This window comes from Simochromis diagramma, unplaced genomic scaffold, assembly GCF_900408965.1.
Source record: "Simochromis diagramma unplaced genomic scaffold, fSimDia1.1 OVJJ01000685.1, whole genome shotgun sequence".
NCBI lineage: Eukaryota > Metazoa > Chordata > Actinopteri > Cichliformes > Cichlidae > Simochromis > Simochromis diagramma.
The window spans coordinates 2,552,607-2,577,439 of record NW_024387477.1 but is presented as its reverse complement, the minus strand read 5'-3'; the positions used below and the strand labels follow the sequence as shown (position 1 = coordinate 2,577,439).

The window sequence follows — 24,833 nt, the reverse complement described above, 5'->3', positions numbered from 1 at the left end:
CTCAATCAGTCTCCTCCCGGTATTCCATGCCGGTGTAACCAGAAACTGCTTCAACAGCCTCAACAAACCAGTTTATAATCTGTGATAAAGTATTTGCCCAGTGAAGTATATTCAGGCTAATGTAGATACATGTAAGTAAACAAATAAATTGTCAAAAATACAGGCCGGTTACAGTACTGAGGTGAGCATCTCCAATGTATCTATTAACTTCCTAATTGTTACCTCATATCTGCATACGCACACAGCTATGAATGCTGACAGCATGGAAAGCATGAACCACATTGCATGGCTCATGCTTGTGGTTGTGCAGGCCTGGCTCTGCTAAGCTTTTGATGGGATACTTGTCACTCAAAGCAACTGGACTCGTAATTCACAACTAAAGTTGTTGTAAACACTTTTTAGTGACAGGCTGTAAGATTTTTTCTTTTTTACCCTTCAAAGTTTACAATTTGAGTTTACAATGAACTCTACAGGGACTCTACACTCTCCAAGCTTCAAGTGGCCATCCAGTTTTTAGCACTTCTGCCTTGACGTCTCACGTTGAGGTTGGAGGTCACTGATATCTGAACACATCTGTGATTTTTAATAGATACACCTACAGTATCAATTTCAAAATAATACGTCGCTTCATTCACAAGTTATCATTCACAAACTTAGGCATCCATGCTGGCCTATCAGCCCTTTATGGGCAATGAACTTCTCCATCTTCTACATGGGCTGTGACGGATGACAACCAGGAGGAAGGAATCCAGGAACAGATCCAGATCCAACATAAGTCTCCGATCATCACACAAACACACATAAACACACACACACGGGAACGAGAGAGAGAACAAAAGGAAAATGTGGGGTCATGACAATCTAAGCAACTTCACAATAAAATACTTACGTTTGATCAACCATCTCCAAGAAATTAAAAGAAGTTCAGTTCCTTTCTTTCCAAGATGCTTAGACTACATTGACCTAAGTTGTTACACAATCTCAGAAGAGGAGAGCCATTTAGGCACCACCTTCCGCCACCTGACACCCCCGCCATGACCACCACTTATGATGGAAATTGCCTACAGATGAAGTATTGACTGTGCCTGAGCGGACATACAAAACTCACAGGTTCCCCACTCTCAGGGCTTTCCAAAAGGTGGGGGCCCGGCAGGGGGTGCTGGGGGGACAGGGGGCGGTGCCTCACAGCCCTCCCCCTCTTGGAGTGACAGTTTCTATGAAGGAGATGAGAGGTGGCAACGAGTTCATCGATGAGTTCTGCATGTCTTGGTGAGCCTCCACCTGTTTGACAGGTGGGTGCAGCCTGGTCTATCTCAAGAAAGTCCAGACCAGCGGTCCCCAACCCCTGGGCCACGGACCGGTACTTGCGAGTGTGCAAGCAAGAAGAGGAGTGTGTCAAGTGTGTAGATACCCTTCCTGTCCCTGAAGCCCTTGACCCTCTGCCCCACACCTTGTATATATATTGCACTGTGGATTTTGTAAATAAACTTCTGAACTCTTTTTTTTCCAAAAACCTGAGTCTGCATGATGATGGATAGTTTACTGCTCTGTGAATTGTATAATGATGATGCTGTTATATTTTGTCTCTTTGTGCAGGCCACGGCCTACTATATCCCCCTGACTAAAGACAGAGTTGGGTTGCTGAGGTCGGAGTGATTACTGTCCTTCTACTTACAGGTGGTGGGTCTTGGAGGACAACTGCTTACCCTCTTGAGGATACTTGAGGGTGCATGGGAGTTTGCCCAACCAGTCTACATGTGTTTTGTAGACTTGGAGAAGGCATTTGACCGTGTCCCTCGAGGTGTCCTGTGGGAGTATAGGGTGTCTGGCCCATTGCTATGGGCATATGGGCCATCCTTATACAACCGTTGCAAGAGTTTGGTCCGCATAGCCGGCAATAAATCTGAATCATTTCCGGTGGGTGGTGGGCTCACCCAGTGCTGCCCTTTGTCACCGGTTCTGGTGGGAACAAGAATCAGCACCTCCAAATCTGAGGCCATGGTCCTCAGCCGGAAAAGGGTGGAGTGTCCTCTCTGGTTCAGGGACGAGTTCCTGCCTCAAGGGGAGGAGTTTATGTATCTGGGGGTCTTGTTCATGAGTGATGGGAGAAGGGAGCGGCAGATCGACAGACGGATTGGTGCTGCAGCTGCAGTGATGCGGATGCTGTACTGGTCTGTCGTGATGAAGAGAGGGCTGACAAGTCTGTTGTGGCCAGTCCCAGCCTCTATGCTGTTGCATGCTGGGGCATCAGGTTGAGGATCGCAGATGCCAACAAACTTAATAAACTGATCCACAAGGCCAATAATGTTGTGGGGATGGAGCTGGATTCCCTTAAGGTGGTGTCAGAGAGGCAGATGTTGTCCAAGATACGGTCAATGCTGGACAACACCTCCCACCCACTCCATGATGTGCTGGCCAGTAACAGGAGCACTTTCAGTGAGAGGCTGAGATTACACAAATGCACCACTGAACGACACAGGAAATCATTCCTGCCTGTACAACTCCTCTAATGCAAAATGCACAATACACAGTGCAATAGTTATACCCTTTGCATATCCTCTGCAGTGAAAATAACAAATAACCAAGTTTTACAGATTAGAGTAAATCATATATATTTAATCTCAGTAATATTCTGGATTTTTATAATTGAGTTATTTGTATATATTTGAGCAATGTCTTATATTTATAACTATGTAATATATTGTATTATTTAATTTAGTCCAGTCAGTTACTGTCCTTACTGTCTTGGAGCATTCATTGATCTTTTTTTTTTTCACAAATAGAGGAAAATTAAAATGTTAATGCTGTTACCATCTTTGCATGAAAGACAAGTGTATAAACACAGCGAGGTCTGGTGATAGACATATGGAGAATTTGAATAATGTCTCAATTTCTTTCTGTGTTTTATGTCAAGTTGAAGCTTTGCTCATTTCCCACTTAATTATTACTCTGTGTAAACTAGCATTAGACATGCTTTGGAGTGTCCTATATTTAGAAAGTGCCTTTCTGAATTCCCAGTTCACACAGCAATAATTAATTCAATTAACCAGATTGTTTTTAGATACAGACAATCACAACGCCAAATATAATCAATTGAGCATATTCATTTGAGGCTCTGCCAATCTCAGCCTTGATTTATTTAATATTTAAATGACATGAGTATTATTTGAAATGCTTCTACAGTGTGTAAGAGTGAAAAAGTGAGACTTCTCATTGGACTTTATAGTCCTACAGCTTTTTCCCAATGACACAACACAACACACTACACACACTGCAGACAAATGCATGCAGAAAATGATTTTGAAGCAAAGGGTGATATCTTGGTAACAGTGCATTTGATGTTTTAAGGTTATGACTGAAAGCTCTGACACTTGTCTAATCCAAAATCATGCAAATGAACATTAATGTTAATTTGATTTTTTTAAGCATCGAAAATCCACAAAGAAGACAAGGAGAGGCTTTTGTACCCTAGAAATTCAAATTCAAATTCAAATTCAAATTTTATTTGTCACATACACAGTCATACACAGTACGATATGTAGTGAAATGCTTGGACAACTGCTCGTGACCTAAAGAAAACAAAAAGGAAAAGGCTATGAATAAGATAGGAAATAAATATGAAAAATTAAAAAGGGTATATTTAACTAGGAAGGAATAAAATATAAATTAAGGTTAAAAATGAAATAACTGTACAACACAAATTAGAATGAAGGGTAAATTTAACTGGGAAGAATAAGATAAATATATAAATTAAAGTTGAAAATAAAATAACTGTACAACAAAATACACAATACACAATATAGAACTATATAAGAATTTATATATATAAGAAAAGAACTATATAAGAAAAGAACACTTTTTCATGTGTTTTCTTTAAACCACAATTACTGCTATCAAGAATGCATTAAAAAACAAGAAGCACTGTCAAAGCACAAACCTCCCATCAAGGCAGCTCTCTGGAGTATTTACTTTGAAGGGAATAGTGTTGTATTTTTTATAGATTTGTTTTTGTTTTGTTTGCTCTTTTTAAATGGACTTTAAGAAGTTTGTAGTGCAGTAAAAAATTAGATGAGGGTAGCATGGGAGATGTCTATTTTGACTACACCAACATTAGTATAATATGTATTGATTTGTAAATAACTGAATATGAATGACTGCAATAAGTGCAATTTTGGCAAGACTGCCAACAACACTGTCTGAAAAGCAGCCCTCGATTGTCTGCACCCACTCCCCTCTTTCCTGAACTTCTCCATTAATGATGATAACGTGAACCAAAGGTTCGCTCCTTGTTTCCCTTCCTTAAGAGCGGTTTCTTGACAACCACCACTGAGAACATTTCTGATGAGGCCTCGGGGAACAGTAGATGGATCAGCTTAACGGTCAGATTGACTGTCAGCTCCTGTGTCAGGTCTTTGTTGGGCTTTTGGTTCTTCGTTAAGAATGTGACTATCAGACACTCTTCATCTGCTGTAGATCGTTTTTAAGGTCTGCCTCTTCTTTTATGCTCCTTCAGATGTCCTGGAGAAACACTAATCAAATACAGGAAAGTTGAGCTCTTTGGAAGCAAAATATAAAGAAATGGAATGACGCTCAAGATTTGTACTGTGCTGTACATCTGTATGAAAATATGTCACTTTCACGGGTCATTAGCAGACCTCCTTACTGATACTTACAGAAGTATGCACAGATATCACTAAACCATTTAACTATTAATATGAATGATGATGAAATGCTATAGGAAAGCATTTATATATGTGTGAATAATTTGATCAGAAGTGGATTTATAATATATTATAATGCTTAGGCATGCTTACAAACCAGCCACACACTATGAAATGTTGGCTGCGTTTGAAACCCCGCTGTTCAGTCGTATGGACATAAGCACAGTCTGCATCTCTGAACAGCTGCTTGACAGTGTGGCAGCTCCAACTCTGCTGTAACGTTTGCTTCATGACAGGAGTCCAGTTTTTTGTTTTGTTTTTTACTCAACCAACTCAATTAAACTGTAAGAGATGGGGGTGGGACTCAGTTCTTACAGTACATTCAAATCATTATATGTTCTGTGTGTAATCATTTCTCAGGTTAGATAGTTTGGGTTAATTGAAGGTGGCTGCATGGACTCTGATTGAAGGAAAGCTGTTGGTCTTGCCTTGCACGGAAGGCTGAATGTTCACCTCTTATATAATAGCAAATATCTACTGTCTTTGGGCTGCATAAGCGGGGGAGTTAGAAGTAATCTGTACTGTTCCATAAGATACTCTAATGCACTTATAGCATTATATGGTAGTCTTATGTACAGTCAAATCATCTTTGTGTGCAGCTGTACACTTCAGAAAGTTTTTTCCCCCTCTCTACTGGAGAGTTGAGGAATTCTGGAAGGGAAACATTGGGAATTTGGAGAAAAGCCTTGAGCCTCTGCTTCTTTCTGATTTCCAATCTATCCCTGCTCTTGAAGCCATTCCTTCAAATGTGAATAAGACGCCATTTCTGTTTTCTTACACAACATGCCCCCTTCTGTTGTGTGAGCCAACACTCCCCCATGTGTTTGCATTACTTTAACCTGACAATCTGACACTGGGATTTCCTACAAGCAAGCATAGTGTGTGGGCTGCTTTGTTGAGCGGAGATGTGCAGGGTCATGTGTGGATGCGTGGGAAGAAAATATACAGTATCTGATTCTAAGTATATTCACTGATACACATGATGAAGTGAAAGATAAAGTGGTGGGGAGTTAAATAAGGACGAAACAGGTTCCAGCTACAAACATTTATTTCTTTTCTTTAATCTTGGAACCTGGGTCCCTCATAAGAAGGCAGTCCAGTGCAGAGAGGCCTGAGATGGATTTTGTGATATGTTCATGCCATCTAGTGGAGAACAAACATGGTCCACAGAACTGAAGAGCCAGCTTGAAAACCATTTCCTGTAATATGCTTAAAGTGTTTCAGAATAACAAGTAACTGTTCTCTTAAATTAGTTTGTTTTTCATCACATTTACTAAACTAGCAATACAAATATAGACATCCTCCCTATTTATTTATACAAAAGACTAAATAATAAGGGAGAAATAACAAGGAGGCCCTGAAGGCAACATTCACCATGACAACGGTACACAGAGCCAGCGGGGCGGCTAGCTGCGATCTATACTGTTTACCTACAGCATTATAAGACGGTGAGTTAGCTTTATTATGAATACCAATAAAAATATGTCCTTAAATCTGTCTTTTGCAGCAGCTTGACCTTTTTTATTTATCACTAACTTCGTTTATTTATCTGTAGTTTGGCAGGGTTTGCTTGCGTTTGCTTGCTGCTGGTGTAATCACAGGAGGACGGTCACATTTCAACAGCAAAGACGAGCCCTTACTTAGGGGTAAAGTTATTAAAAAAAGTGTATTTTTTAAATTTATTTATTAATTATTTACACTGTTTCTGTCGGATTTGACTCACTTACTCACTGTCTTTATGACACATTGAACATACTTTACTTTTGAAAAGCGTCTTTAACACATTACCAGAAACTCCTAAAAAAAAAAAAAAGTTCAGAAACAGAAATGTTTTCTAGCAAAACATTATTAGTGTGCCAAGTACTATAATACTATAATTACTTCTCTAATCTCTGGCGTCAACAAGACACTTTTTTGCCCAGAACCTGCGGTCAGCCCATTTGGCACCAACACATACCAACTGACACCTTCAACGTCACTTAAACATATATACAGAATACATGTTTAAGAATACTTATTTAACATATAAAAAATATAGAGAAAACAAAAATAACATCATTTAAGTAATCATCTAAGCCCTAAGCATTTATGATCCTCACCCACACACAGGTGTTTGATTGGGCCTCTTCCCCTGACCTTTATATTTGTATCATTACACAGAGCCTGATGACATTATAGAGATCACGCCACGTTTCCAACCAAAATAGATCCAATTAGTATGAAAACACACACAATGCCTTTAATGATAGTAAATGTATTTTGAAAATAAAACTGTCTGTTATAAGAGGCATTTTAAGATTTAGGAAAGAATGTAAAACAAATAAATAAGATTAAGGAATCTTGTAGGTGGAAATTGCCAGGACGCCCTCACCATCCGTCTGGCTTTTAGGGTGTGAAACGTTCAGAAATGTAACTTCCTGTTCTGCCAAGAATAACTTTGTTTTCTTTTCCCAGCCTGCAGCCACATTAAATGCTAAGCTAGTTCAACCCCTGATGTCAGAAGCACCTCAGATATGTCATCGCCACAGCTTAGTAAGCTTCTTTTATAAAGTCATGCTTTACACATTACAGTGTGTGTACTGTCAGCGCATCATGATTGGTTTGTGCTGCATTTCAAATATGTTTTCATCAGAGAGAAGAGAGATTCGTAAAATAAAACTGAGTTGTAGAATAAAAAGAAATAACAGAAAGTGTTGCAACTTTTGTTGTTTTTATCTTTTATTCCCAACGTGTGTAGGGACAAGGAGGAAGAGAGGGACTCAGCTGAGCCCGTTCAAAGTGCCAGACGGCAACAGCATTTTTCTGCTGCGTGTAAACGAAAGAGAGGACCGTAAAGAGGTTTGTAAGCGTGCTTTTGCACATTTATGTATGTCCAAATGACAGATTTTCTCTCCACGCATTATACTGGCATGGCAGCATTTTCTAAAAGTGAAAAATGGATCTTTGTTGTGTTAAAGTCATGCTGCTGTTCGCCCTTTGTGCTCAGGAGATGCGTAAATTCCTCGCTCTGCCAATTGATGAGAAGACAACCCACGCTGCAAGAGTGACGGCCAAGCTAAAGAATGAGCTGGTGGGAGAAGTGGAGGACGAGGCGGAGGAGGAGAAGAAGGGGGGAAATAAGAAGATGACGAATCTAAAGCCAATCAAGAGTAGGACAGTTCCCCCTAAGCAAACATCTGGTGGACGAATGAAACAAGGTAAGTGGAAGAGGAGTAGAAAATTCAAAATATATGTGAACAGATACGATCGATTTCACATGTTGTTTGTCCTCTGTCCTCAGAAAAAGTAACAAAAGACAACAAGCATGCCTTAATCTCCCTGGAACGACAGAAAGCTGTGTTGGAGGTAAATGATTTCAACAGTTGCTAATATGCTGTCATGTTTTTTGCATCAGCGCTCTGTCTAGTATTAATGGAGGATAACTATCATCCAAACTCAGCTAGTGAACTAAAACAGGTTGTTCTAGTTAAATAAAAACTTTTCCTCTGACGTAGCCTTATAGATCCAGCCGAATGAGATAAAGTCAAGTTAATGCAGAAAAGGTTAATAAATCCTCTTTAAGTCTTCATTTTGGGTCAGGCCTACTGTTCTAACCTCACCTGGTGAATGTTCACATCATTTAAACTCAGCGCCACCAGCTTTTAATGTTTTCAGCCTGAGTTATGAAAATTATGACAATAGAATTGAACACAGGCTTTTTATCATCTTAGACAAGGTAAACTGTAGGGTTTGGTCTAACCAGAAGGGCTTCAGCTGCGCTTAATTATACACTTATGTATAAAATCCTATTGAGTATGTGTATATGCATAAAATGTGTGTAATAAATATGTGTATCTTCGTCTGTGTATATGCTTTTGAATGTTCCCCATGAGTTAGATCAAGCAGATGACTGCTGTTTAAATTAATGATCCACTTCTGTTCTCTTACTAAAGTCATCTCAGATAGACAGACAGATAGGGAAATTATTATTAATTACTATTACAATAATATGCATCATGTAAGATTATAGAAGTCTGGCTTCATCTTCTTCTTGTCCTCCTTTCCTCAGTTATCCGTGATGACAAAGAGGTCTGAGATTTTGAGGATGGACGAGGCCATAGCAAAAGAAGAGAAGTTGCTGAAACACCTGGAGCGGAGCACTGAGAGAGACAACCTCAGATTTGAAGAGTTTCTCAGGGAGAATGAGAAGAAGTCTGTGGAGGCCAGAACGCTGTAAGGATTAAACAGTGGCTATCCTGTTAGCGTCTCTGTTCAATTTAAAATCACATTTTCATAAAATAGTGTTTTAGGGATGCACCACTGTGATGTACATAAATCATGCTGACTGATGTCGATGTTTATACCAGCAGTACTCATAGATTTTAAAATAAGTATTTTTTTTATAATAAGAATGTTTGGTTGTTGTTTCTCAGCTCATAAAAGGAGAATAAAGAACAATGTGCAAGAGTATGCAAAAAAATATGCAAAAAATCCTGAACACGCTTATTTCTGCCGTACCTGTACTGATGATTAAAAGGTTCCTTTGCAAATAGTTGTGTTTGTCTCTGCTGCCAGGTATGAACAGGAGGCCAGGTCAACACAGGAGAAGAACAATGAAATCAGGAGGCTAACTGCTGAAATACTCACCATAAAAAGGTAGCATTCAGATCACCTTGAAAAAAATCAAATGTGTGTGGGCATCACCCCTGTCTCAGTCCGTCAGCATGTTTATCCAGAAGGTGAACTCAGAGGCGCTAAAGGTGGTTTCCCTTGAAGATACAGTTTTTATGTTGTGTAGATTTTAATGTAGTCTTTCTTCTGCACAGTGAACTTGCCAGCTTTGAAGAAATCCTGGTAGACTACAAGAGTTATAAGGACCTTCTATTCAAGCTGTCTCCTCCAGAGTGGCAGGAGGCCCAGAGGTCAAAGATTATGTCTTGTAAAGGCACCAAGGAGGACCAGAACAGGGAGCTTAAAGACACTGCTATTAGGAATGGCAAGTAATGCCCAGTAAATCACCATAAAATAGGCAAAAGAGACCAGCATGGCGGTACTCTGCTTAATGTCCTGCAATTGACTTAAATGATTCTTTCATTTATTAACATGCACGCAGGTTTGGAGACTCCAGGCAGACAGCTGACGTCCATCCAGGAGACCAGGCTGTCCCCAGCCCACAGTGACAGTCTGTAAGGGAGCACCAGCACTCTCGTTTCACTCATGGCTTTGTTTAATATTTCTGCACATCCACTGTTTGTGTCACAGTTTTGATGTAGTGCTGAATGTGGTAGTTAAGCACTTAGGAGCACCCTCAATTCACCCTCTGTCTGAAACAAGCCACCCTCGTTGTAAGCCTTCACAACCTGTACAGGAAAAACGTGAAAAATGAAAGACCAGCAGTGACTGGCAACAATATATGAGCTACATGAGCACAGTCGCAACAATTCTGCCAGAAAGAGGTTTTGTATTTCAAACAACAACCGCAAAAAGAAAGAAAAACTAGAAGATCACATTTAAAATCCTCTCCAGTGTTGCTGTAACTTCTCTCACAGGTGTAAAACTCTTACATTGCAGAGTCACAGATCCTAAATTGGACAGTGACAGCTCAGATTATGAGGTCAGTTTTTCCCGATCCTATCTTACGTTAACTAAAGGAGCAGCTTGAATATTTCTTCCCAGTACTGACAGTGGTATGTCTTACCCACCTCTCTGTAGGATGAGCCAGAGCTGTATTTCACTGATCCCCAGCAGCTGCTGGATCTGATGACAGAGCTGACGGAGCAGAACCTGTCCCTGATTCAGAACTCTACGAGGGTGGAGGAGACTCTGGAGCAGCTCCAACAGTCCTTGAAAACAACCAAGAAGAATCAGTAAGCATGTCACATGGCTCTGTTACATTACGCAGTGGCTAAATCTCTTTTTGCTTGCAGCTTCAGAGCAGTCTTATAACACTCAGGGTTTTACTGTTTTCTGGTTATTCCAGCTGCCCTCTTTTCTCATTGCTGCTTTCTTTCTGTCAAGTGAAAAGGATGAAAAACAAATTACAATGCAGATAAATGAAATGAAGGAGAGAATCGAGAAGGAGAAGGCGAGAGGAGCCAGGCTTGAGCGGAAGGTCCTTCTCCACGTGTCCCTGAATACACAGGACCAGGTAACACAGAATACACCGCTGCACCAAGCTGCACTTGGTGACTTTTACAGGGCCTCGTAATCACTTCGCTTACCCACAGGATGTGTTACTGGATGCTCTGAGCGAGAAGGTGGCAGAGGTGCACCGCAGCTGCATGGATGACAGGATGACCAAACTAAACACTTTGGAGAAGCTGACCAACATTGAGAAGCGGCTGTCTTTACTACTGCAGAGCCTTGAGAGCATCCCTGAAGAAAAACTGGAGTTAATGAAGAAGATCAAGGACAGCGAGAGGAGGACCAGGTACTGTGTGCCTCAGTGGCTCAATGTTCCACCCTCAGCCCACTTGGCTATTGAATTTTTCACCTGTAAAAAAAAAACTTGAAATATTTTCAGTAACAGCTGCAGAACTGTGAGGCTCTATGGGTAAGAGAGCCAAGAGCAATGGTAAAAACAGAATTCCTTGATTAGAAACTAGCTTTTGTTTTTTTTTTTCTTCTTGAATGTATTATTTCCAGTCTTAGCAGAAATTACAGTGCAGTGTTATATAAACACCCTCCCACTCTCTCTACAACATGTTGCAGGGAGCGTGAAGACAAGCTGAGAGAGCAGAGAGAAAAACAGAAAGAAAGGATGAGGAGGTACTCGGAGAGATCGCTGGCTGACTCCAAGAAAATCGTGGGTCTTTTTCCATTGACACTATTCTCCAGTTTAGTTTTTCTGACTTACAACTTTTAAAGAAACTGATTCAGTTGCACACTTTCGGGATTTTCTTTCAGAGTGGGAAAAAGCTCATGCCCAGATATATGCCTGTTACCCAGAGAGTCAAAGTCAGCAACATGGACAGCATCCCAGCTCAAGATGAGATTCACGAACACCTCTTTGGCCCTGAGAACACGGACTGATAAAAAAATACAAAGAAAATAACTGAAAGTGCTATCATGCCTCAGACGCACAAGCTGATGAGTGATCATGTATTATCACACAGATGCCACAATCATGACATGTCAGTAAGTCAATATGAGCTGAGATACTACAAATTTAGCGTTGGAGTGCAGAATAAAGCCATCTAACTGTGGTAAACTTTTCGGTTTTGTTGCCTTTTATTCTTAAACTGGCTGATATTTTGCTAATCTTATGCAATTAAGATCATTTAGAAAGCTGAGCTTTGAATATTTCAAATATGTTTAAGCATTTTTAAAGCTTTTTCTAGTTTCTTTATACAATTGTTTAAAGGTGCTTTATGTGAAGACCATGTGATATTAGAGTTTGAAGCTAATGTCACATGGACAATCCCGTATGAGCAGCACTTCAGTGGTGGGAAGGAAGAGCTCCCTTTTAACAGGATGAGACCCCCAGCAAGGGCCTCCCATATTGCTGGACGGGGGGAAAAGGCAGAACATAGAGACTGCATACAATAAATGCTTTTAAAAATATGGGAGAAAATAGTAGTTATTCAGTCTAGCCAATAAACACAAAGTTAACCTTCAAAAAAAACAATTTGTCAAGTGAATACCTACATTTATTTATTTATTATATATATATTTTAGCAAAAACCTACCACACTGGTAGGTTTTCTCAGGTGTGTGACATTTAATTGCTTCGCTCATGTATGAAAACACATGTGTAAATTTCTCATGTTATTTTTTAATCTCCATTATACCACTGTATATTTTCAGATGAAAAAAATGTCTGTTCATGCATAGCAAACAAATTAATGAATCATGAATGAATCAAAAATATTCCCAAAAGCTATATATATGTTGATGATACTGGTACCCTCAGCAGTTTATATAAAGTAGGTTTGATTCAGACTGATTGATGCATCTTGGAGGAGTGGGAGAACATAAAATACATACCCTATGATCATTATAGTAAGATATTATTTGCATTATTTTCTAGCACATTTATTTTCTCACTGAGTCATTTCTTTATTTCTTTATTTTTTTTATTTGGATTTTATTTTGGCCCTTCACAAAACTTCACGTAGAGGACAGCAGGTGGTGATGTTTCACTTTCATCTGTGCTCTGTCACCAGCCGGAGAGGAAGAAAGGAGGATGAGGAAGTGGCTGGAGCGAGAGGAGTACGTTTGGAGATGTAGCTGCCAACGCTAATGCTCCAGCAGCTGTCAGGCGATAGGCAGCCGGATCATAGGAACATTTGACAATGCGATGGGTAACTGCTGGGCATACTGTGTGGGGCTCTTCAGGAGAGAAACCAACAGGATCCAGCGAGGAGGGGGGTGAGTCAACTGTGAGCTTTAGCTGCCTGAGCTAGCTAGCATGCAAGCATCACCCGAAGCGGCGTTATCTGCTTGCTGATAAGGTTGGCCGGTAGTTTGACACGGCAGTCTGCCTGTGAGCACTTGGGCAGCTGTATAGGGATGCTGTTATTACAGACGGTGATGTTGTAAATCAGAGATACGAGCCAGCTAGTTTAGCCTCTAGCTGTACGGTACCTGCAGTCAGCCAGTGCCAGTGAGAATCAAGACCCCACCCCTAGTGTCGGGAGCCTGTAGTTTAGCTGTAGACTTGTAGTTTAGCTAAGGTCTGATAATGACAGCACAGCTGACAGAGCTTCTGGAGAGCTCACACACAATCATGTAAACTAATATATGGACAGTTTGGCTGCTTGGCTAGCTGCTGGGATTAATTGCCTGTTTTTTGCCTTAGCTTCAGGCTGTTGTGTCACCCAGTTGAATGTAAATAATTGATGCTTTTTAGTCTGACTTTACCTTGTGCTTTGTTAAGGTGAGAGAAGGCTTTCACTCTACCAGCAACAAGCCTTTTCACACTTTCATCCATAGATTTATATAATGGAGCTGACAGTAGCGCTAACACTTCATACCACAGTAGTAGTTGTAACTTAGCCCAAAGTGGCATTACAACAAAAGTGTCCTCTTCAGTGAGGTATCTGAAAATCCCCCAATATGTAAATGCAGTCAACAAAATATTTATTGTATCATTATCTGTTCTAAGATAATTTTTAGGTATAAACTAAAATGGTTGAGCGTGGGTGATTTTTGAAGTAGAAAAACTTTGCTCACACTCTGCAGTGCTCACTGGACAAACGATAGCAATCCTGCAAAGGCGAAAAATATTTTAGGAACATAGAAGTTGGGGCGAGGCTCTACAGCAGGGGGGCAGTTGCCCCCCTGTAGATCTGCCCCTGGTTTTAAGTTTTTAAGTCACACTCTCACTGACAGTCATTAAAATGAAGGGAAAAAACAGCTTTTTTTTCTCCTCTCTTAGGTTTGACTGTTGTAGATCCTAAAGGTCACAGCTCAAATCAACAATGTTAATTGGCAGTATTTGATACAGGGCAGGTGAGGCTGTCAGGGCTCCTGGTACAGATGTCATTTAGCAGGCCGCTTTAGTGGAAGTTACATCTGTGTAATATAGCTTTCTCATGTAGAGCTTGTTCCACATAAAGCATTCAACTAGCCTCAAGTCCTTATGTGGGTTGGGTCAGGAAGGCCATCCAGCTCTGCCAAATCAAACACGTGGAGCTGCTTGCTGTGGTGACTCAGCAGCACCCAAAAGTCACACAAAATAATGGATTCAGACTACATTTGAACACAAACTGTACAGCCAACACTCAACAACCTGTTTCCTATTTCACAGGCCTGACAGTGACACATCAATAATTATGTGGGAAATTTCACAATACAAAGTTCATAGATTTTGTTTATGCTAATATCTGTTTACCTACATACAGCTGAGACTTCTTTCATGAAACTGGTGGAACAGCCTGCAGAGCTTTGAGATTTGGCTATAGGTTCATGCTTCTTTTATTTTTAGTTCATTTCCTTTATGAAGCCACTGTTCCTGGTTTATGATGCAATAACTCTGGCATTGTGAATTCAAACATCAAATTAATACCACACGAATGAGTCCCTAGCATTATTTTAAGACCTTCACAAGGCTTTGTGTCAGACTAAGGAGGTTTCAAGAAATGAGTATTTAGTTTACACTGGGCCTTTTATTTTGAAGATTTTAATTGTATTTTGAAAATTAAGCATCAGGAATAGACCTGGTGTATATTTTTAACAATATGAAGAAGAGACAGGAAAGTGAAAAGTGCTGAAGCTAATTTATATTTGTCTCATTCATTATACTCTAGATCAGGGATGTCAAAGTAATTTTACATCGTGGGCCAAACCAGTGAAACAGCCCTTTCTGTCAGTGTAAAGGTGTTTAACTACTAAATTAATCCCATTTAATATAAGAAGAAAGTTGCAGTTTTAGTAGTACGTCTAGCATGTCTCTGTTTTTCTACATGATAACGAAATGCTGCTGTAGTAAATGGCAGAAATGTTTAATTTTGAGTAAATCTATAAAATTAAAGAAAATAAAGTTATTGTAGTAATTGCAACTAAAACAGAACAATTCACAGTAATTCACAAAAATGTTTGTTTTTTTGAGTTTGTCAGAAATAAAAATTTAAAGTACATAGTGGAAAAAAAACCTGGAACTTGGAAGTGGGCCGATTCTGGTCCGCAGGCCTTATGTTTGGTACCCCTGCTGTTTGAAATTAATTTTTTTCTCTCTTCATTTTTCCTGCAGGTCAAAATACTTCCGCAGCAGCACCACAGGGGAGCACTACACAATCGAGGTGTGTACATTTATTTATTTGAACCTTTCTTAAGAATGACTATTTAAGCTAATGCAATGAGTCTAACTGTGCTTTTTATTTATTTCTTTTTTCAGTTTGAGAATCTGGTAGAAAGTGATGAGGTAAGTTTAGATTTTACGAGCTAAATAAGTCTGTGAAAAAATGCTGTTTTCTGATTAAAAGCTGGATTATGCTCCTTGGATCAGACCGTCCATTATTGCCGTGCTCGGCTCATGATGGATAGAAAACGATGTGATGTGGCCATCCCTGCGATATGGGAGTCATCCATTTTTCCTCCCAGAGAGTAACTCGATTACTCTCCGCTCAGTCCCAGAGTAGCACTTCTTGAGTCAGTGCAGCAGGGTAGATGCATTTCTTAGTGGATTTCAGAGCTATTTGCTAAAAAGTATGTTGTGTATGTTACATTGCAGGCTGAGAGCCCCCAGCCCTGCCCGAGGTAAGAGATCCTGCTCAGGTGTAAAGAAAAAGCTAATAATCTCTGGCATGAAAAAAGAAAACAAAAAGAGTAATATGTGTTCTTGTTTTTCCACCAGGCCCATCAGTGATGATGAGATCAAGAACCTCAAAGAGCACCGCTACGCTGCCATCTCAGACAAACAGATCCTCATAGACCAAAAGCTGCGAGCCGAGGTGAGGCCACCTGTCCACGTCAAGATTAAACAGCCCTCATTGTTTCATTTTGTGTTTAACTTATGTTGGCTTACCTTTAATTTGCTGCATTGTTTTTTCTGTTTTTGTAATTTTCTGTTCTGTTTTTTTATTTATTTATTTTTTCCTTGTTTGTTTCATTTCATTATTTCTGCTCAGTTAGAGGCACAAGAGGAGAAGTTGAGGCTAGAAGAGGAGGCTAGAAATGCCGCCCAGCGTGAGGCCGCCAGGCTGGCACGTGAACGAAAATTGAAGGAGGTGAGGCGGTACTGAGCGCTGCCTTCTTTACCTTACTGCTCGGCTAAAGCTCCTCCTCCTCCTCTAAGCTGCTGGCCCCTCTGTGCAGAGACCTCCCAGGATTTCAATTTTCTGTTTTGTTTTGTTTTTTTAATGTATTTTTAAAGGGGACTATGATAATCATTTCCAGCTCCATTTTTCTTCTTGACCAGAAATACAATGAGTTTATATAAGGCACAATATTTGTCTTTCACTGGGCCTTAGTGAAATAAGCCCTTCTGGCTCTCTTTCCCCTAAATTCAATACTTCTTATTGTGGACTGGTGGGTGGGGTTTGTGTCCTTGATATAACCATAGTAGGAATGCAGATGGCATCGTAATCTATGAAGAGAGTCTGGAGAGGTGGAGGTATGAAGCGAGACAGAATACATGTTTATGAATGAGAGGGAGGCAGATACAAAGCTGAAGATGCAAGAAGCAGAGGAAGTGAAGGTGGATGAGTTCTAATACCTGGGGTCAACCATTCAAAGCACACGAGAGGTGAAGAAGGGTGGAGCAGGTAGAGACGAGTGTCAGAGGTGATTTGTGACAGACGTATAGCAGCAAGAGTGAAAGGGAATCTTTACAAGATGGTGAGACCTGCTGTGATGTACGGTTTGGAAACGTGGCACTGACAAAGTGACAAGAGGCCGAGCTGGAGGTGTTGAGGTTTCTGCCAGGATCAGGATGGACAAAATTAGAAATGAGTACATCAGAGGGACAGCTCAGGTGCAGGTGCAAGGCTGAGATGGTTTGGAAATGTGCAGAGGAGGCACAGTGGATGTTTTGGACAAAAGATGTTGAAGATGGAGCAACCAGGCAGGAGGAAAAGAAAAAGTAGCCAATCTTAATTTCAGCTCACAGTGATTATTTTTGCACAAGTCCACCTTTCTCTGTTCAGCCTTCATCACTGTTGTCTGCTCATGGAAGTATACTGTTTGTCTTTGCTTGAGATTGTTGATTTCCCTTGGATCAATGAAATCCTTGAAGAATCTGACATTAAAACCAAGGAAACCTAGGTCTTATGTTTCCCTAACTTTGCTGCAGGTCGGCTGTTAAAGTTGGAGAAGGCTTGTTCAAGACTCGTACGAAAAAAAGAAAAGCCTGTAAGTTTAGTTGCCACTTGTTGTTATCCTTTTGCTTTTGCGTGGATTTACAGGGTGTGAAACACTAGGGGGCACTAAGGTCACAGCATAATGTGGCCATTTCTCCTTGTCAAGTCAAGTGGCTTTATAGTCATGTCAACTAAGTGCAGTGGTACAGTGAAGTGAGACAACGTTCCTCCAAGACCGTGGTGCTACATATGACATATAACAGACAATCAACACAGGACTACATAGAGAGCCCAAGAAAAGTGTGCAAAATGGCAAAAAAACCCAAAACATAGACACTGCAACACCAGACAGAACAGAGCGATACAGACTGTGCAATAGAAAAGTGCAACAATGACAATGGGTTGTGCAAAAAGTAGCTTGAGGTAGTGACGTGTGTGTGTGTGTGTGTGTGTGTGTGTGTGTGTGTGTGTGTGTGTGTGTGTGTGAGTCAGTCCAGTTACTGAGTGTTGAAGAGTCTGACGGCTCCGGGGGAGAAATTAGCACAACCAGATACATTAGAGTAGAAAAAGTTGAAAAATTGCCAAAAAATATATATATTTATTGCATAGTAGATCTCAACTACATATAATACATATAAACCTAAAATTACTAACTACAGTAAATAAATGAGCTTGCTTTGGTTGCTGGGTGGGTGGGGGTCATTTAATAATGGTGGGACCGTGGGGGCTTGCTGTCAGCTGTTGTCAGGCAGAAACCCTGTACAGGAAATGTACATGTGTGAATCAGGTTGTTTTCTCTGACACACTTCAGGCTGCTGGAAGCAGATGTACTTCTGTACTTTTACTTCAGTGTTTTGTACCTGTAAATAAAGGTTCATTTTATTTTCATGTGCAGCAATGAAAAGCTTTTAATTCTTGAGGTAGTGACGTGCTGAATAGTATGGCAACTAGTAGTTATTCCATGTATTACAAAGTCAAAGCGTATCTTTTCAGCATTGTTTGCTCTTATTTGTCATTAGTTGAGGCTGGGTTTTGAAATGGTGCAGGAACCTTGTTGGCAAAGCAAGCAAAACAAACTAGGAGGAGTTTATTTGCGTTACAGTAGAAAGGCAAAGGTGCCAGTGGATATAAATCTGGATATGGGCTTTATTTCTAAGGTCAAGCAGGGAAATAAGAAAAAAGGTCCATAAAAGGGCTGATATTTACAGTCCCTGCATGCACATTTTTACAAAGAGAAACTAGACTGTTGGCATGTAGCAATAATCAAGCAGGAATTTTCGTCACTATGGTGGTTTCATATGTACTCTTCTGCTCATGTGATCTAAAGCAGCGGTCCCCAACCCCCGGGCCACGGACCAGTACCGGTCCGTGAGTCGTTTGGTACCGGGCCTTAAGAGGCTCGGGTGGGAAATTTATGGTTTTTACCGGTTTTTATCGCTAACTCGGTTTCCCGGGGTCTTTTCCCGTGTGGTATGAATAAATCTTCTTTTTTTTTTTTTTGGTACCATTACTGGTTTTATTTTGTTGTATTTATCCGCGACACCTTAAAGGCCGGTCCATAAAAATATTGCCGGACATAAACCGGTCCGTGGTGCAAAAAAGGCTGGGGACCAATGATCTAAAGAAAAAAAGGACAACTACCAGGACTGCCATTTGTCTGTGGTCACATTCCACTGCTCCTTTGGTGTTGCTTATTTTTCTTTTTCTTCTTCATCTGTTCAAAAATGTCTGATCACATTTTTCCTTGATAATGCCAAAATTGTTAAAGGCTTTCAAATGAATCCAGTGTGTATTTCAATCCTGTGAAATTTCTAATGAGATTATCATTTTACTTGATCTGTGGTGTTTTTGTCAGCAGCTGTCTGCCCAGAGGACACGGGGGAAAGCAGATGGCTCCGGCGGTGAAACCCAGCAAAGAAAGTGAGTCAGTTAAGTTCATTAGACAACGGCGTACTTGTTGAGCTGAGGACAAACTCAGGTCATGGGACTCTGCAGGAGGATTTAAGTAACGATGTGTTTGTTGAAGAAAGACTGGAAAACCAGAACTTGCAGCCTCTAGCTAATCGACTGTTTAGTCATTAACATTTATGGCTGAATTTGCCTGGAAAAGTCTTATACCATATCTGTTTTGTTTTTTTGTGGAGGTTCAAAACACACATCTGTGTGATGAAGTGCACATTATATTTGCGGCTGCAGCCAGGCAGTGTGTAGACTGCAGAGCAGATTTTAGTGCTCCAAGCTGTCCAGTCCGTCTTCATTTGTTTTCACTGCACATGAAAGCAGCAGAAATAATGAAAGTACGCTGGACTGGAGGGATTCCTGTGCTTTACTGCTGCTAAACACGTCTTATTCTCTTTGGTTTCAGACAAACCTCTGGGGAAGATTTTGATGCCTACCTCCAAAATGTTAAAGCCCAGTCTGAAGCTTTCAGGAGCAACAGTGAGTGAACCATCTATATGAAATTTAAGGCTTTTGTCAACCTCTTCCCAGGTGCTTTTTTTTTTTTTAAACAGAGCAGAGAAACATAGCATATCTAAACATACTAGTTTTCTTTAGAAAGCATTAGTTATTTCTGTTTGCACACAATGTACGAAATATTTCAGAGAAACAAAAGTGACCGGGGTTGTGACCTTGTTATTCTGCCTTAATTGTGACTTTAATGCTCAAAGCTTGTAAAATTAAGTTAAAACTGAGCGCTAGCTTTGATTTATACACAGTATAAAAACCTGATGGAGGGTTCAAGCTATTACTTGAGAAAGCATCATACAAAAAAAAGCCTACAAAACAAATCAGCTTAGAGAGAATTGGCAGAAGAAGAAAGAAAGAAAACAGAAGAACGATATACAAAGTTATCACAGTGTTTCCAAGTGTCAAGAACTGGAGTGGGGAGTATCATCAAGAAATGTAAAAAGACAAACACACAACACAGAACACGCCTGGCAGCAGTGGGAAGCAAAAGACTCTAGAAAGAAAAATGGTGAGAGAACAACTGCCAAGACACCCGTGAATGACTTAGTCAAGTTTGAAATTGTAGTCTGAAGGAGACAATCACTATAGACCTGCACAGGAATGAGCTGCGAGGTTAGAGACCAGGAAAAACTTCTGCAGAAGAAACGCCTTCAAGCCAGACTGAGGTGTGCTAAGAACAACCTGGAGACAAATAATCCAGACTACAAGAGCGTCCTTTGGTCAGAGGAGATAAAACTACAGCTCTTTAGCTGCAGACACTTTGCTGATGTTTGGAGAAAAAAGTGAGAGTTCTACAACTCAGAGGACACCGTCCCCACAGAGGAACACAGTGGTGGGAGGATTATGAAGAAAGGAGGATACGTGAAGATTTTAAAAGAAAACCTCGAGCAGTCAGAAACAAACCTGGGTCTGGGTCGTCTCTTTATCTTCAAACACAACAACGACCCAAAACGTGTGTCGCTCCTGGTGAAGAACTACCTCCAGTGAGCCAGTCAGTAACTGAACGTTACTGACTTGGCTGCACAAAAGCATTGCCTTAAAAATCTGTCAGGTGAACTGAACACCAGGGTCCACGCTAGAAGACCATCAAATCTGGAGGATCTTGAGAGATTTGCCAAAGAAGAATGAGCTGCGGTTGCTCTGAGGACCTCTGCAACTTGTTGAAAACTACAAAAACCGACTGCCGGCTGTATCGGCATCGAGAAGATAATCATTTTGTTGTGCATTGCGAGTATATATTCATGAGAGGTCAGGTTTACATGCTTTCTGTTTGTTCCCAGGACTCCCGTCTGACACAAATGTGGTGACTCCAAACACAGAGTGCAGCTGGGATTTCACCACCAAGACCCGCTCCACCAACGATGACGGTACCTCACTAGATCTGGAGTGGGAGGATGAGGAAGGTAAGAACATTCTGACTGAAGTTGAAAAGTTTGATTAGGATAGTGATGATGTGATGAGCCCTCTTTTTCATAGAATTCCAAGAGTATTTTAATTTATTTGAAAACATATTTTGCTCTTTTGTTTTCATTTCTCTGCTGCTACATCTGTCATTTATTTTCAGTCTTTTCCTGTGTACGTTTCAAGGCAACACACTTATGTAATATATACGGTTTGTGACTTCCACCGTGGACCTTCTGCTGTTTGACATCAGTTACTGCTCTTCTGTCAGAATCAAACCTCATGTCTCTGCATTGTAGGAATCAATCGCGCGCTTCCAGTGTGGGAGAGGTCTCGAACAGAGGAGGACATCTTGCGCGCAGCCCTGAGGCCAGGCGGCAAGCAAATGAACAGCGGGCCGACCTCAGCCTCCGAGGACTCCACCGCACTGGAGTGGGAGAATGATTTTGTGAGCACCCACCCAGAGGACACTGCAGAATTCGAAGGGTTTGTCAATCCTGTCCTAGACACTCCCTCTGAGGACTCCTCGGACTGCGGCCTCAGGTCAGACAACCAAGACAGATAGTGTCCAGCACCAAAGGAGACATTGGCGGCCCGCCTCCTCACGTCAAGGCTCACCAGCTTTTTTGCCTCATGAAGTGGAAATGTCGTTCCTTACATGCTCTTCATACTGTCATGAAACTGTGATGCTGCAGGAACATGTATGTACCTCTGCACTACAGAACAGTGTGGTGACGTTTATCAGACTCATTTTTTCAGTGCCTTCATTTGCTAAACGACCATTTAATGAATTGTAACTGATCAGTTGTATCCACGACCGTCTTACACATTGTACAACAAGTGCTTTTTTATCTAACGCACCCAGGTGATCGTATACAAACCAATTTATCACCAACCAACCAGGCGTGAAATGTTATTATATTAGCAGATTGACCCTCCAAGTATACTGACTGGTGTAACTGGACACATTTCAGTGCTTGTGAGTGAAGTAATTGTGCAGGAAAATCTACACATTGGAGTGAAAAATGACCAATGTGTAGATTTTTCACAGTTTGTGGGTAAAGTAGTCATTCTGGATCATTTAGGTATTTTTAAAATCCCAGCGGGCTAATTTGTTCTTTGCATTTGACCTATGCTAACTATTTAGCAGCAGCGAACAGTCAAACAGTACCTGGGGACCAAGTGCAGTGCTGAGGCCAACACCTCACTCAGCACCTCTGTGGGGAAAAGGCTGGTTTATTCTTGGATCTCTTTACATGTAGAGAGAAAAAATCCACAGAAGCACAAAAGCAGTTTAAATTAGGGGAAAAAAGAAAATCCGTCTGTTCTTTACTTTGATGCGTGATCGGGAGGTGAATTCCACTGGAAGGTTGCTGAAGGAAAAATTAAACCATCTCTCAGTGAATCAGTGGAGCAAGCTATACGTGACAGCACAGGTGAACATTGCATGTCAGCCATGAGCGCTCACAAAAAAAAGGCACGCACAAATATGAAGTCAGTGCATGCACTCTGACAAAAAGCTGAGCTCATGGCGGTGACCCTCAGCTGAAGTCATAAGCCTCCTTTCTTGTAATTGAGAGCCCTCATATGAAACTGTGTCATGATGCTGATCAAATACAGAAAAAAACTTCTCAAACTGTAACTTTGTAACAACATTCAGGCTTTTTCAAGTATCGTGTGAATATTTGCTCAGAAGCACAGTGAAATCATTACAGAGTATAACAGGAGGCATCCTTCACCTAAACCTACTGGAGGAGACAAATCAGTTCCGAGTGTTTAACTAACTTTTTAGTGATATCTGAGAAGAAATCATTGAAAGCAATATTTTGAAATTGAACTAAAAAGGTCAAACCTAAAAACGTGACTGTGGTGTTAGCGTCGGTGATCCAGTGCTGCTTTGATTAAGGAAGGGGCTTTTAATTCTTCTTCGTTACTTTTTCTTCTTATCTTAACCTGTCACATGTTGTTGAACTGGAGTCGGGACAATAGCTTTTCACATTAATCAATTTTAATTAGTTTAAATCTGCCTACTGCGTGCACCTGCAATGTGTTGATTTTTGTCGATTCAGATCTTAGAAGATTTTACCAAAATGAACCCGATCCACTGACTTGCACTGCTGTCAAAGTGTGTACACGAGACACTGGTTAATTTTCCTTCCTAATATTTGAGTGTGATATAATATATTGTTTCCTTTTGTTTCCCCAGTGTTATGTTTTGCTGTGAGTATAGCATATTTGACTCATCACTGTAAATTTCTGTTTAAAAAGAACAAAACTTGATTCTTTGTCACTCTGAGTATAAAGGGACAAAATAAAATCATGGAGGGGGAAGAAAGTCCCGAGCTTCAGGTACATTAACTACAGACCAACTGAGTGTGTAATCTGTAATTTTTAAAGTAATCTTGACACTTGACTCTGGCAGAATGTTTAAATGTTTCTGGCAAAAAAAAAAAAAATCGAAAGTACAAACCAAAGTAGTAAGTGAGAGGCTACACAGATGTAGTTTGCAAAATTTAAAGGGGACCTTTGATGCTCTAAATTTTTACTTTTGCCCTCCCCCTTTAAGGCCGCTGTCTCATTAAGCACACTATCTTCTGATTGGCTCACTCTCGTAAATGGAAGATTTGAACAGTGTGTCGGCCAGACCTGTTTAAATGACCTAACCATATTAGGGCGATCCACTTCTGACATTATACATAATTAAGAGAACAGGGTGTATCAAAAGAGTCATCTGATTTCCAAAAGCTATATTTTTAAAAGTAAAGGACATGAAGAAAATTAAATCTTTAAAGTGCATGGCTGAATGTAAAATTGATCACACAATGCTCACAACTGCTCAATGCATCCCTAAACCTGACACACACTTTATATCCATAAGAAAGTCAAACTTGCGCCCTACTTTGGTGGGTATGTCACTGCAGTCACTGCAGCCACTGCTGTTGTTACGCTACCAACCAGGAACCAAGTGAAACTCACGAATGCCCTCTTTCTAAATGGTACATGTTTAGATTGTTTCCTGTGAACATTGAATGAAAGCACTTTAAAATGGGATTATTCTTTTTGATACATCCTGTACAATAGCATTGTGCATTTGTAACATTTAGAGCACTGACGTTTTTGGCTCATAGTGATTACCTGCACAGATGGCCTCGTTATTTGCAACACACGCATATAAAAGATCCCCTTTAACATAGACTGTACGTGGAGGCTGAATGGATGTACCATAAGACCTGGATTGGGGCTTTGTCTCTCTTTAATGCTGCACTGTTTAGCCACCACTGTCAGTGGCTTGATTGATACCTAAACTCACCCACAAAACAGCAAATCATTTTATAAAAGTTGGTATCCATTTAAGGACGAACAACGAATAAACCTACTCATTTTATGGTGAATGTATTTGTATCTCTTTATTGCACAACTGAGTTTTACTTTCTTTAAAAAAATAAATAAAGTAGATTTAAAAAGAGCAATTTGAAGTAGCTGGCTGAAACATAACCTAGCATTTTTACTAGAAAATTGATGA

General features: G+C 40.5%; 2 protein-coding genes across 4 annotated transcripts; both read left to right on the top strand.

Moving 5' to 3' along the window:
* Window positions 1–6,104: 6,104 nt before the first annotated feature.
* Window positions 6,105–12,742, top strand: cfap100 (cilia and flagella associated protein 100). Its single transcript, XM_040015260.1, has 16 exons — window positions 6,105–6,169; window positions 6,277–6,367; window positions 7,176–7,253; window positions 7,459–7,559; window positions 7,708–7,918; window positions 8,002–8,066; window positions 8,770–8,933; window positions 9,276–9,356; window positions 9,527–9,696; window positions 9,814–9,886; window positions 10,272–10,314; window positions 10,413–10,567; window positions 10,719–10,848; window positions 10,928–11,130; window positions 11,412–11,505; window positions 11,607–12,742. Exons 3-16 carry the CDS (start codon window positions 7,235–7,237, stop codon window positions 11,730–11,732), a joined length of 1,635 nt encoding a protein of 544 aa, XP_039871194.1. The 5' UTR covers window positions 6,105–6,169; window positions 6,277–6,367; window positions 7,176–7,234; the 3' UTR covers window positions 11,733–12,742.
* A 131-nt stretch (window positions 12,743–12,873) lies between these two features.
* ap1ar (adaptor related protein complex 1 associated regulatory protein) lies at window positions 12,874–24,702 on the top strand. 3 transcript variants are annotated; one of them, XM_040015265.1, is made up of 10 exons: window positions 12,874–13,070; window positions 15,394–15,442; window positions 15,538–15,564; window positions 15,874–15,899; window positions 15,997–16,093; window positions 16,271–16,369; window positions 19,299–19,360; window positions 19,806–19,879; window positions 21,190–21,312; window positions 21,610–24,702. In XM_040015265.1, exons 1-10 carry the CDS (start codon window positions 13,000–13,002, stop codon window positions 21,873–21,875), a joined length of 894 nt encoding a protein of 297 aa, XP_039871199.1. In that variant the 5' UTR covers window positions 12,874–12,999; the 3' UTR covers window positions 21,876–24,702. The 3 variants fall into 3 exon arrangements, with proteins under 3 accessions (XP_039871199.1, XP_039871198.1, XP_039871200.1); XM_040015264.1 differs by having other exon boundaries at window positions 19,296–19,360; XM_040015266.1 differs by lacking the exon at window positions 16,271–16,369.
* Window positions 24,703–24,833: the final 131 nt, after the last annotated feature.